The sequence below is a fragment of the Cornus florida genome, unplaced genomic scaffold (genome assembly GCF_030987335.1).
Source record: "Cornus florida cultivar Cherokee Brave unplaced genomic scaffold, ASM3098733v1 CherokeeBrave_3.0.0_Hap2_Chr08, whole genome shotgun sequence".
Taxonomy (NCBI): Eukaryota; Viridiplantae; Streptophyta; class Magnoliopsida; order Cornales; family Cornaceae; genus Cornus; species Cornus florida.
This window is the reverse complement of record NW_026775578.1, coordinates 21,993,122-22,007,724: the sequence shown is the minus strand read 5'-3', so window position 1 is coordinate 22,007,724 and position 14,603 is coordinate 21,993,122. Positions and strand designations below refer to the sequence as shown.

The window sequence follows — 14,603 nt, the reverse complement described above, 5'->3', positions numbered from 1 at the left end:
TATAGGCAGTGACACCAAAGATTAAATTCTTACGATACATTCAAGAATTTTGAATTAATCAAGGTCTCTACATGACTCAGATGTGAATCATGTGATGGATACAAAATTAACACGTGATATTAAAAGATCAATTTCTTTTTGATACATTCAAGAATTTTGAATAAATCAAGGTGTGTGGAAGACTCAGATCCGATGGATACAAAATTTTAATTTGATATTTATGCAGCAAACAATGATCTCGATGCATTTTATGTGAATGTTAGAGTATTCTAAGACCATACAATTAAAAACACAAGGGCTAGGTAGGCTACTGCCAATTAGATGCGAGCGGCCTGCACATGTATTCTGACTTAGAACATTTGATCTTTAAGTCACAGTAGAACAATTTTAATGAGACTATATTTTATTCTGATTAGAAATTGTGATCTTTAAATCACGTTGAAACAATTTTTGCCGAGACCATCCAATGTTAATGTATAAAAATACGGTAAGCTGATATCTTATACTAAAAAGAGTTAACGATACAAAAGTAACTATTAATCATATACTATAGGAAGAAAATAAAATCAATCCGTTTAGTTGATCCATCTATTAAAAGTTGGTATGTGTACCTACCCCAAGAAAAAAAAAATGGAAAAAGAAACAATGTTACGTCAGCTGACTCTTAGCTGCACCATTTTTTTGGGTAATGAATAGAGTAGAAGCATATGCCATTGCCAACCAAAATGAAGTTGAAATGTAACCCACAAAAGCTCAATTACCTTCTACCTAAAACCCTAATAAATGAAATTAATCATAAGCTCAATTACCATCTACCTAAAACCTCTATAAATTAAATTAATAATAATATTTAATTCACTTTTTTATACATATAAAAGTGGTGAAAATGATGTGTTATCATTCACAACCACCCTTAGCTTAGAATCCAAGCCAAAATTATAGCTTGACTCTCATCATCATGCATAATGCATTTCCCACTACAGCAACTTCATCACGCCCGCCCTTTTTTAAAAAGTAGATACATAGCTAAAAAATATAATGACACTTGTCTGTCATTTTGGAGTATGACAGACAAGTTGTGATCTTCCGATGAGATGACAGATCACTGTCAACTCTAACAACCATTAACGTTGACTATGAAACTTCATTATGTACCATCCGATACTTGTTTAGTGGTACAATGGAAGGTCAGCAAGGTTTGGACAGACACGTGGGTCCCAATTGTGGGACAATCTGTGTGGAGAATGAGGTGTACTGTTGCCATCGAAAATACTATTACAGTGGAAAATGAGAAAGACATCAAATTTTAGGTATGATTAAGTCAACTTGATATAAAAAAATTACCTAATTTTGAAGAACAATGTTTTTAAATTATCCGAAAATAATTTTTTGTTGAATAAACTCTAAAAATCTTTTTCTTATAATTGATGTATGCAAATCTCATGTGAGTATATGTTCTATGGCTTAGTAAAAATGGTACTAGGATTATACATCATATCAAAATAAAATAAAATAAAATAAAAAGGGAAAATAAGGTGTTCTTCACTAATTCAAATCAGTAACTAATATTCAATAAAATAAGGTAATTGATTTGATTAACATAGATTATCTTTATTGTCCTCTGTCTTTTCTTTTCTTTTTCTTTTTTTGGGATCAAATGCAATCGATATTCACTTTTTATTAATGATATAATCCAGCGTTATTTGCTAAACCACCATAAAAAACGTAAAACATTAAATGGGATTCGGAATGTTTGTTAGAAAACCTCTTAAACCAATAAATTTTATATAAAATAAGGTTTTTTATATAAAAATAAATACTTAACATTGAAAATTGTCGAATTCTAACTAGTGGAGCAATTAGGTTGTCCTCAATTGTCTTTGATAATCCAGTTTCAAACTTTCACATCTCTAACTTATAATCTAACATTCTTATCTTAAATAATAATAATAATAATGATAATAAATAAATAAATATAAAATGAAATTTTAAATTTACCAAAGTTGTATTATGGATTCGAGAGCCACTTTCTCAATAAAAAAAAACTAATGAGTACCAGCAATATGTTTATATATTTTGACTTCTCGTCCGAACCTATATTGATCTTATTTATTGTACCACACAGAACATATGTCGCAACACTCGCATAAACTTCTAAAACACAAGAAATTAAGCCAAAAAAGAGCCTTCAAACAGATGAAGCCACCTTTCTCTTCTTCTTCTTCCTCCTCCACTTTCTCTCTCCTCAGAAAAGTACGTTTCTCTCACTACCTCTTCACCTTAGTTGCATTCATCCTTTTCGTCACCATCCTCTACAGCGAAGACTTCAGCTGCGTCTTCAGCTCCACGTATCCAACCCGACCCATCTCAAGATACGGTACAGGTGAGTCCACTCGCTCCACCAACACTCTTCGATTTTTTTAAAAGTCATTGTTTTGTTGGTTCAAAGTTGGTGACTCACTGTGTTGGGTTTTGTATGTAATTGTGTTGTGTTAGAGAAGAAAAGAGAAAAGTTGGCGTTCGCCGTTGGAAAGACCGAGAAGGATTGCGACGTGTTCAGCGGCAGGTGGGTTCGGGATGAGTTGACTCGGCCGCTTTATGACGAGTCGGAGTGTCCGTATATACAGCCACAGTTGACTTGTCAAGAACACGGTCGACCTGATAAGGAGTATCAATACTGGAGATGGCAGCCTCATGGTTGTTCTCTTCCGAGGTTCGTTTTTATTTTTCAATATTTTGAGAATGAAAATAAATAGTTCATAACTCACTATTATTAATTGTTTTGACCTTCATTATATATTACTCAGTATTATTATTTTAAGGGTGTTAAAAAAAAAAAGTGAACTAAATACTGGATAAATTTAACTAAATTTTGGCATTTATTGATTCTTTTCAAAATTAACTTTTGTAATTTATTTTTGTTCCTAATAAGCCAATTAATATCAGTAACGGAAACTAAAATGTATATTGACGTATATTTGACTCTCTCCATAATCAAAATGCCGTGCACCCTTCTTCTTATAGTTCAAGCGCTATTAGAAAAATACCAACAATTTTTTTTAGCCAAATACAATAAAACTAAGAGTAAATAATTGGGCCAAAATCTTCTGTTGAAGATTTCGACTGAAAAAAATATATTTCTTAACCAAATGACGTGTTGGGGGCCTGCTAGTGGACTAATTAATTTATTGTGAAATTGGAGGTTAGGGTTTGGTTAGTTCAACTAAACCCTACCATAACAACTGGCTCGAGAAAGTGGGTCCCTAACTTAGGTTTGCCCGACCTTTTAATATTCTTTAGGGCATTATGTTTATTTTTGGTGATTCTAATTTCTAACCTTATCGGCCCCTTTTTAAGCCTAATTCACATTATTAAGGCCAATTTTCTTCCTCATTTTTTTTTAATTTTTTTTTTTAACAAAACAAGAAGGATTAGAAGTTAAATTAGTAAATGCAATAGTTGAAATTTAACACTCCAGAGTTCACCCACTGAACTATCATAGATCTACAAAATTAAATAAATAAATAAAACACTTTGGAAGACTACATTTCTTCCTCATGACCTTTTTTTTTTTTTTATTATTAATTGTGGTTGTATAAATGAAAAGAAAATATGTACAAAAGTTACATAGGGCATACCCTCATAAAGGAAAGGCACCAATAAGAGTTGACCAAAACATATTTTCATTGTTATACAATACAAGAACACCTGGAAAGTTGACCAATTTTAAGATTCATTGATTATTCCAAAGCAACCCAACAATGGAACACCATCAACTGGTCCGTCCTCTGCTCTTTACCGTTATAACTTACAAGCAGCAAGAGGATGTCATGAGTTCTTTTTATTGACAATTAAATTGAGAGATTTATTAAAAAAATAATTTCACTTTTGACAATTCCAAAAACATGTTCCAATTAATAGAGATCTTTTTTATAATAACATTACTCTATAAAATATGACATCTAAAAGACTAGGATGACTATTGAGATTAGTTTGTCAATATGTGTGTGTATGTTCAGAGAGAAAGCATGTCTTAAACAATGGTATATTATCCGAAAAGACTAGGATGACCGTTGACATTACTCTTTGATGAATTGAATGGATGCTATCTTAGGTTGTATGGAATGGAATTGGTACCTTGAAAATGAACTGATATTACAAAAATTTCAATTCTAAAGTACCAATTCCACATTTGCATGTAACCAAACATAGCACGAGTTAATTTTATGCCAGAGAGGAGTGGGAAAGATTTTAATGATTAATGAATTTATCTTCAATGAACATAGCATATGATAACATATAAGTAACACTGTTCTTGTCAAAACTTATGCAGTTTCAATGCAACATTAATGCTGGAAACACTTCGAGGGAAGAGGATGCTGTTTGTCGGCGACTCCCTCAACCGGGGTCAGTACGTTTCCATGGTCTGCCTTCTCCATTCACTCATTCCCGAAAACGCCAAATCCATGGAAACTAACGGTTCACTAACTATTTTCACAGCCAAGGTATATATCACACACACACACAAATGTATGACATGACACTGTTTTAATAAAGTATTAGTCTTTAACCAATTTTGTGTGATCATATGTTTTTTGTTTTTTTGTTTTTAATTAGGATTACAATGCAACGATTGAGTTCTACTGGGCACCATTCCTTCTTGAGTCAAATTCAGATGATGCTATCGTTCATAGGATTTCTGATAGAATGGTTAAGAAAGGTTCAATCAATAAGCATGGAAAACATTGGAAAGGAGCTGACATTTTGGTGTTCAATACCTATCTCTGGTGGATGACTGGCCTCAAGTTTAAAATCTTGTAAACTTCTTTATCTTTAATTACCATGCCATCAATTTCAATTCATTTTTTTTTCTTTCCTTTTTTCTCGGGGAAAACGACTAGTCCTACCACTGGACTATTAGTTGAGCTCGTATAATCTCTGGTCTCCTCCCTCAAAAGAGAGTGAGGAGCTCGAGTCTCATAGTGGGCATTTGTCGGTGTGTGAAACTGGACTAGTAGTCGAGTTAGTATAACTTCTCCAGTCTCCTCCCTCAAAAGAGAGTGAGGAACTTGAGTCGGGTATTTGTCGGTGTGTGAAATTGGACCAGCACTAATCACTCTTACTTATCTTTATACAGGCAAGGGTCTTTCGACGATGAAGTGATGAACACTGTGGAGGTGTCGACAGAGGATGCTTATCGTATGGGAATGAGAAGTATGTTGAGATGGGTGAGGAAGAATATGGATCCTAAGAAGACTAGGGTTTTCTTCACCAGCATGTCACCTTCTCATCAAAAGTGAGTACAACTACTGCCTCTATTATTATTGTCTTCATCATGCATTGGTGCAGAGACATAAATTAGTTTTTTTCTTAACTCTCGCTACTCAAATGGACGGTAAAAGATGCATCTTTTGGATTCGGAGGATGTCGACGAGGGGAAAGGTGTAACTTGTTTGGGGAAAGATGTAGCTTGTTTGGTTAAGCTTTTGGAGAAAAGCTTTTATTTTTATTTTTTGATAACTAAAAATAAAAAATACTATAAATATGTTCTTGATAGTGGGACCCACGTCCCCCTCCGTCACCGCCGTCCGAATTGGGAATATGTGTGATGACTCTAAATTAACTAGAAGGTGTAGCTTGTTTAGTTCAGCTTTTCAAGAATAATTTTTTATTTTTTGATAACTAAAATTCAAAAAATTGTACAAATATGTTTGGTTGACAAGTTTTCAAATCTATTTCCTGAAAACTAAGATTAAAAATAATAATAATAAAGATTGTTTCACATAATGGGAAACAATGTTTTATTTTCCGATTTATTCGGAACTATTTTTTAAAAACTAAACCAAATACCTTTTAGGAAGCAATGAAAGAAATTTGGGAGGGAGATGGTGCAAACACCAGTGAGGACAGTCAATTTTTGAGGTTTGTCATGGAGGATCATTGATTGAATATACACATTGTGTGTGTTTGGCAGGAGCATAGATTGGGGAGACGATTCAAATGGCAATTGTTACAATCAAACAACACCGATTGAAGATCCAAAGTACTGGGGATCAGATTCAAGAAGGAGCATAATGCAAGTGATTGGTGAAGCATTTAGTAAATCAAAAGTGCCCATTACATTCCTCAACATCACACAGCTCTCGGGTTACCGAAAGGACGCGCACACGTCGATCTACAAGAAGCAATGGAGCCCCCTGACCCCCGACCAGCTAGCTAATCCGGTTAGCTATGCCGATTGCGTGCATTGGTGTCTGCCTGGGCTTCAAGATACTTGGAATGAGCTTCTATTTGCCAAGCTTTTCTATCCATAGTGATGGAGCTAGCCAAACTCGATCTTGTAATTGTGTGATAAATAGTTCTTCACATGGCATTTGGTTAAAAAGTTTGAGCAATGCCCATTTTGAGAAGGAGAAAACCAGAAAAGGATTGGAAGAACATAGAGGATCTGTGTGTATACTAATTAATTGTTGCAAAGAAATATGACAAGAATTTAGCGTTGATTCTTTTTGGAACTATGGAGTACAAGCAAAAAAATACGAGCGTTTTTTATGGTTACTCCAGTGCCATGATATAAATTAAAAAAAAAAAAAAAAAAAACTATTATCTATAGGTCTTAATTTTAAAAAATGATAGAACATTTTATATCAATTTTTTTAAAATTTAAAACATTTATCAAAGGCAAGAGTTGGTGGTGTGGAAGATTGACAGAACTGGTCGACGGAAAAGTAGAACTTATCAATATTTTAATTTTTTTTTTTTTTTTTAATAAATTCCATTAGCAAAAATGTCATGTGTCAACTAGAGAGATGCCCATACAATAGGTATCAAGATGTTTGGAGGAATTTATATCCAAATTCCAGAAATATTTTATTTCTAAATGTTAGAATTTACAACACTATTTTTATTTATTATGGGAATAGAAAAATATAATTGTTGCTCACTAAGTTATACAATTATTTTTCTCAATGAGTGTCGTCTGCACACTTCAGATGTGCTCATGCTTCACGTTCTGCGCATGCTTTCATTCCTGTCCTCACTTTATATGACTTAGATTTTGTCACTTTGGCGCTCTGGCTCTCAAATTCGCTCTCACTCCTGCTTAACTTCGGTTGCTCATATTAGGGGTGGCAACTCGTGTTTTTGGGTCATAATCGTGTCGTGTCCATGTAAGAGTATTATACTAAACAGGTAAACCCAAATCCGACTCATTTAATAATAGTGTTAAGAACTCTCAACACTAACTTGATCTGTTTATTAAACGGGTTAATGTATTAACTTGTTTAATGATTTATTTATCAAAACAAAACATTTAATATTTAATATTTAATCAAATAATAAATACTAAAAAAAATTATCACATTTAACCTAAGTATTCAAAATAAGAAGAAAAGTGGTCGAGGTTTATGTTGAAATGAGTTAACTGTCCATAATAATTGGATTTAAACAGGTAACATATTTCATAGGTCATATTTATGACTATAATATGTTGAGTTCAACGGATCTTAAACGGGTTATATGGGTTGAACCCCTTCACCCTAACTTGACACGATTAAGTAAACGGATTAATTATGTCAACTTGTTTATGACCCAAATCCTTTTAAGGTCAACTCAAATCCGTTTATCTCGTGTCGTGTTCGAGTTGTGTTGGCGGGTCGTGTTTTAATTTGCCACCCCTAACTCATATACAAAAGGACTTGGCCTAATAAGTATTAATTGCTATGAAGCACGAACACCCCTCCTAGGGGCCCCATACCATTGTTGGACATAGGTCCGACACGAACACACGTGTCTGACACTTCTGTGAAATGTTCAAAAATTATTTTTTATTGGACACGGCTTGGACACGCGGGGGACACAGCTGAGATACGTGGAAGACACATACCGAACATGGCAGGGTATATTTTGTAATTTTTTTAATAAAAATTGGGGTACTTAATGTAATTTTAGAAGTTTAACTCTTTTAACTCTTTTGTGTTAGATTCTAAATTTCAACTTTTATTAAATTTTATGATTCCATTATGTTTATTTTTTTATTTGATTCATTTATCTCACTACTGGAATTAAATAAACTTTTAGACCGTAGCAAGAAAAACAGAGAGAAATAAAAACAATTATATTTGTGGATGTGTGTAAAATGTAAATTGTAAAGTTGATAACTTTACTTTGTTCTTAATTAATTGAAGTAGTTCTTTTATTGCAGTATTTTTTTTTTTTTTTTTGGGAGGTTAGATTTATGGCATTGTAGATTTTGAATATATATATATATATATATATATATATATATATATATATATATAATTTTATAGGCATATCCCTATCATGTCAGTGTCTTATTTTTTAAAAAATTTATTGTATAGCATCCGTGTCGTGTCGTACTTCATATACTAATTGTGATTGGTCCAACTATGAACCTTTTGTTTTTAGGCGAAGAAATGACATACACATGATATAAAATAAAGTGGGAGGCTTTGGAAATGCAATGTGTTGACTTGAGACGACCCTTTGCTGGTTTGCAAGGCTGTGTGAAACTCTGGTTCGGCCCTGTTCCCATTCAAAACACGATATTTGATATTTGATGGAGGCTTCAAAAATTTGCCACTTCTGATCTTAGTTATGTGAGTAGACATGACAACGAGGTTACTCATACCAAAGACAAACTCTTCAGAAGCCATATTCATGAAGATTCAATTCTGGTGCATGTTCTATGATATATTCATTTTGGTGCATGTTCTATGGGACATTCTCCTTTTAGCAGATAAGGAGGCTAGATATTCTATAAGTTTATCCTGATTTTTGTGATTTATTGGTCCTTGCTGTCTGCCTTGAAATAAATTATGTATAAAAAAAAATGTATTGATTTTGAGTTACCCATTTTGACAATTACCCTCAGGGATGGTAGACCAACACAACAATCGGACAAGTTTGGAGTTAACTATTAACTTTTATGATAAATTAACACGGATTTCTCTTAAAGTTTGGATAAATTATGTATTGATAGATTGTTCAATATTTATAGCTTTAATCTATCATGAGATTTGACATGTGTGCTCAACACACCTCTCGTGTTGTCTTTCCAACAGACTTGTAGTCTGTATTTTATAAAATGACAATTTTGTCATTACCTTGTATGAAAATCAGGATATTATTGATTTTTAATGTCCATAAATTTATTATTATTATTATTATTTACTTGGCTGTGATGTTTCCTAATTTTGTTATTTATTTATTTATTTCTTTTATTGTATTGTCTTGTTGCTGTAATATATATAATGATGTGGGGATAGGATAGTCTTTTGGCATTGCAATGGCATAGAGGTGATTTAGGATGGTTTGGGAAGGCATTTAAGTCCAATTGCAGGGTCACACATTTGACCACTTCTATACTTCACACATGCACCACACTTGGCAGTTCTTTCTCATGCAAAGGACACCTATACACTCGATGGCAGCATTCAATTTCTTCTTCTCTCTTCTTTCTTCTTTCTTCTCTTCTTCTTTCCTCCATTAGAGCTTGTGTTTGGAGCTTAATTTTGATAACTTTCTAGAAAGATTTTAGGGCTGCCATAAGAACATAAAATGTTCCTTGGAGAGAGGATTTTCCATTGATGTAAAAAAAATCCACACCATTCCTTCATAGCTGAATTTTAAAATTACCTTGGAAGTGGGTTGTTGGTTGGTGCTTCCTCTTTCTTTCTCCTTTCCATTGGTGGTTCTAGTTGATCAATTGGAGGCTATTTTGTGGGTATTAGCTTGACTTGAGGTAGGAGTTGTTCTAACTCTCACAACCTTTGTTTCGAGTGAATTAATCTCCTCTAAATTGAACCTCCTTTCAAGCACGTTAAGTATGATTTACAAACTGAAATTTCTAGCTCTTGTCATGGAGTGTAATATGTACTATAAATTGAATTTTTGTTTCTCTAATGTTTGACATATCTTATGGGTTGAAATTGAAAAATTAAAACTGAAAAGCAGTACTCATAATTGTTGTAATGTACTTACTACAAAAACTGAAAATTTCTTGCCTAGTGTACCTCAAATTTTGGGACTGTTTTATGTAATTAGAAATCTGAAATTTGAGCTTGTATAATGATGGTGTATTATGTGCTCAAAACTGAAATTTTACATGTTTAATAGTATATTTATGCAAGTGTATGAATGTTTTTGAATTGCTATATGTTTACTATGTTCACTTTGCCTTGTAAATTATGTGGAGTTGATGACAATGTGAGTGAGTTTATTACATGAAAGCTACCTTGATAATTTTTTTTGCTAGAAACCTATTTTGTTAAACTGAGTTTTTATGTAGAAATGCTGCAATATTACGACATTGAAAGGCATGTGTTATTCATGCATTACATTGGGTATCAAATGGGGCAAAAGCTGAATTTTGGAAGGAGGAAATTTTGTTTTGAAAGAAAGAAATCTGATTTTTTTTTTGTTTTGGGAAAATGTTTTGAAAGATTGTTTGCGAAAACCGAACAGCAAGGAGTTACCTTGTGTCCGTGTCGTTAATGGGACCTAGAGGGGACGTAGAAAGCTTGTTACTAAGCCCCAAATGACGCTAAGGGGTTACCTTAGGTCAGGGACAGTGACCAATCCTCTTCTCGTGGCGCCGGGGAGTTACCTCAGGCCGGGTTACATTAACGGTTTAACGATTGAGGCGTTGGATGGAATTGTGGAACTGGGAAGTGGCATTGATATTTCATTCGCATTGCATATCATTTCATTCATAGAATTGCATTGAAGAATGATTGTATCTCCCGGCAAACATGATCCATTTTACTTATAGCTATTCTTTGTGTGGATTCGTGGAAGTATTAAAGAGTGCGTTTTAGGCAACTTCTACTGAGCCATTGCGCTCACTCCATCAGTATTATATTTTTTTCAGGTCATGGAAAAGAGGTCGTTGAAGACATCCCTCCGCAAGCTTAGATGGATTTGAACTATCACATATGACTTTTCTTTTGTATCACTGTATATGTTATATCTATGTGGAGTCTTGTATAGTTTGATCATGTAATAGCAGTAGTACTTGTCTTAAAGGCCTGTAATTAATGGACTTTAAGGGCTTATGTTTTGGGATATATATATATTCGGGGAAACTTATGAATGTTCATTTATAACTTTTCAGTTTCATTTTCCATTCTGTTGTGTGTACATTGAAATGTACACTTGGGACAAGTTTGGGGTGTTTCATTGGCAAGAGGAGATGATGGGATAACCTGGACTCCTAAATGACTCCAGGAGTGTCTCTACCAATTGTACTACCGAACTCACCCTGTCACATAATATATTTCTTTTCTTTTCTTTAAATTTCTCTTTACACGTAAATCATGTATATTAGGTCGTTGATTTAGAAGCTAACGTTTCGATAAATTTAAAATTTTTTAGACATAAAAAAATCTCGCAATTAAAACTAAACATGTTTTTGACTGGATTGACCTTATACCAAGATGTTTGGTAATAAAATTTATTCTTCCAACTTAAATATGTTAGAGTTTTAGAATCTCTCACGCTTGTATGGAATTTTATAGAAATTGGAAAAGTTAAAATTTGTAGATATTGGTAGAGTGTAGAAATTTTATAGAAATTGGAAAAGTGTAGAAATTTTATAAAAATTGGAGAGCAACATAAAGTATGCAAATATCTAGAATATTTTGTAAAAATGATTTAGAAGGTAGACTTTAGTCGTCGATTCTATCGTAAATTAGGGAGTACTATAATTACTATATAAAGGGTTAGTAGGAGTAACCACCTCCAAGAGTGTAGAAAGTCACAAACCACTGTAGCACTAGGGAGACAGTGAAGATGACGTTAACTAGTAACATGTTTATTAAAATATGTTTCTGCCTTCTCATTTTTGTCTATCAGCACAAATTGGAGATTTACATATATGGATAGTGTGGAAGTTAAAGAGATATAGTAGCTAATCAAAATGAATGAGGGATGCTATCATGGTTCGTTAGCGCATCAATTGTTGAACTTTTCGTTTGGTTTGTTGCCTTCCAATTTTTATAATAAATTGAATTAACATAAGAAAATATATCAAAATAAATATTATTTTCTATTTAAAAAATAAATATTATTGACTACTCTGTAGTATTGAAAAAATTAAAAGCTTATTTGGTTTGTAATTTACTATTTTTAGAAAACTATAAAAGACAATTCTCTTTTTTTTTTTTCAATTTTCTGTCGTTCTTAACAAACCAAGCATGCCTAAGTTTTTTTTTTTAATGGTTACCCTAGTTCCATGATATAAATTCACAAAAGTTATCCATGAGTCTTTTTATTTTTTCATTTAAAGACCAACAAATTATATCAATTTTGTAAAATTTAAAACATTTATCAAAGGCAATAGTTGTTGGAGTAGAAGATTGATAAAACTTCTTGGCGGAAAAAGTTGGACTCAACAATAATTTTTTATTCTATAACTAGCAAAATATTTTATTTATGTGTTATGCTCATATACGAAAGGACTGGGCCTAATAAGTAGATTAATTGTGATGGATCCAAGTCCAACTATGAACCTTTTGTTTTTAGGAGAAGAAATGCAATGACATACATATATTATAAAGTAGGAGGCTTTGGAATGCTTAAGGGCTGATACAAGCCTACTCGAGGTGGCCCATGCGACAACGCGAGACCTAATTTCCAATTTTGTAAGCAATGGTGTTGGAGGGAGTGTGAGTGAGGCCGTCTCCTTCAACAATAACCCGATCATACCGTGAGTGAGAAGGGAAAGGCTCTCTTGGAGGATGAAAAAGACCGTTCAATATTTATTACTTTGATTTATTTTGATATTTATCATATTTACTCAACGACATTACTTTGATTTATTTTGATATTTGGCATATTTACTCAACGACACTCCGAACGTTATCTTTTCCATAGACTTATTAACCGAATTTTATATTTAGATAATTTTACCCTTCTCTTATATGAAAAACAAGATATTATTACTTACTTTTTATATTCAGTCATTTTTCAACCTGACGAATTGATCCTAAACCCATAAGTATTTACGGTGCGACCTCTTACATGATATACCATGACCGAAGCATAAAACATACATTATACATTTGTAAAATTAATGTATTTGGATGGAAAATGTGAAAGGGTAATAAATTAATAATAGACATTTGAACTTCAAAAGAATTTTTTTTTTTTTTTTTTTTTTCGAGATGTCATTGACAATGTGCTCATATCACCTTTCATAATTAGGTAATAGTAGCGAATTTGTAATTTCTTTTTTTATGTAAATTATCTAATTTTGTTTCCTCTATAATCTGAATTTAAATTGATCCATTAATATTCAATTTTAGTTTTTATTATAGTGGGATCTCTACTGGTTTTCTCTGTTCTTATCTTTGGTGTGTGTGTGTTTTTTATAAATAAAAAAAAAACCCTTCTATTTTAATTGATTATTTTGTAAAAGAAAAAGACTTGCTAAAATCTTGTAACTTGAGTATGTTCTTACAAGAATTCGGGATGGCGTAGCAACTGGAAAATTGGTCCTCAGCCTCTTGTTTGAGCCGCGTCTAAAATTCTCTTTCTGGAAGTCAAAATGATGTAATAATCTTTCATGCTTGAGTTTTTAATTTTTGTTTTATTTTATTTTATACTAACAATTTGTTAGTTTATTTATTCTGCAATTTTGAAATTTCAAACATTTCCAAAATTGTTTCTTTGAGAAGACACATGATGGAATCAAATTTATGGAATTTTCACTACTTCTAACTTGAATTTATTTCATAATTCATCAAAATAGATAGTTTTAGATCATTAATGAAATGTGTGTGTGTGTGTATACATAAAACTTTGTGATAAAATTTTGTTATTTTATCAAAAATAAATAAAAAATTAACGATATATATAATGATCAAAATTTGTTGTTTCATTAAAAAAAAAGTTTCGGTTAGCTTCACTACAAATTCTCAAGCAGATTGGGAACAGAGAAACAGAGCTGCTGGAATAATGTAAGGGGTTAGTGAGAGAATTAGAGAGAAAACTTAATATATATACATATACATATAGAGAGAGAGAGAGAGAGAGAATTGAGGGAGGGGCAATTTTGAAACAAATAAAGGGTAAAATTGGTGTTAGAGAGGCTGTTTTGGTCACATGACCCGCACATGCCACTTTTTGATTTTTAGAAGCACTTTTTTGTTCACTTTACATACTAAAGGAGTGAAATTTGAACGTGAAGAATCTTGTTAGCACACTTTTTAAACTGCCAAGGGTTTTTTTTTTTGTACTTCACCTTATAAAATATGTAAAGTGTTGTTAACAAGTTCGAACAAGTGGACAAATTTGGACTTAAGTTTTAATTTAAAACTTGGAATCATATTCATATCCGAAATTTAAGATCATGTTGGCTTGGGATTGAAGGTATGGGCCTTTTGGACAAACCAACCTAAACCCATAAGTATTTTTTGTTGTCACGTGTTACATAAATATATTAGAGTAAATTACACATACCTTGAAGTTTGAACAAATTTCATACCAGTAGAGTGTTTAAGATTTATTATTTTGACTTTCTTGATATTTGGGTATATGCTCAACAACCTCCTCCACCCCTCTCCATTAAAACTTGTAAAAAA

At 32.5% G+C, this 14,603-nt stretch overlaps 1 protein-coding gene across 1 annotated transcript; it reads left to right on the top strand.

Moving 5' to 3' along the window:
• Nucleotides 1-2,086: 2,086 nt before the first annotated feature.
• On the top strand, nt 2,087-6,515 carry LOC132270752 (protein trichome birefringence-like 33). Its single transcript, XM_059771953.1, has 6 exons — nt 2,087-2,383; nt 2,497-2,713; nt 4,334-4,505; nt 4,618-4,817; nt 5,138-5,296; nt 5,975-6,515. Exons 1-6 carry the CDS (start codon nt 2,131-2,133, stop codon nt 6,312-6,314), a joined length of 1,341 nt encoding a protein of 446 aa, XP_059627936.1. The 5' UTR covers nt 2,087-2,130; the 3' UTR covers nt 6,315-6,515.
• Nucleotides 6,516-14,603: the final 8,088 nt, after the last annotated feature.

Excerpts from the sequence above, each read along its gene's own strand:
- LOC132270752 (XM_059771953.1), top strand. The coding sequence starts at position 2,131 with ATGTCGCAACACTCGCATAAACTTCTAAAACACAAGAAATTAAGCCAA. Across the intron at positions 4,506-4,617 it reads TAACTATTTTCACAGCCAAG|GATTACAATGCAACGATTGA; the intron begins GTATATATCACA and ends GTTTTTAATTAG. Across the intron at positions 5,297-5,974 it reads ATGTCACCTTCTCATCAAAA|GAGCATAGATTGGGGAGACG; the intron begins GTGAGTACAACT and ends TGTGTTTGGCAG.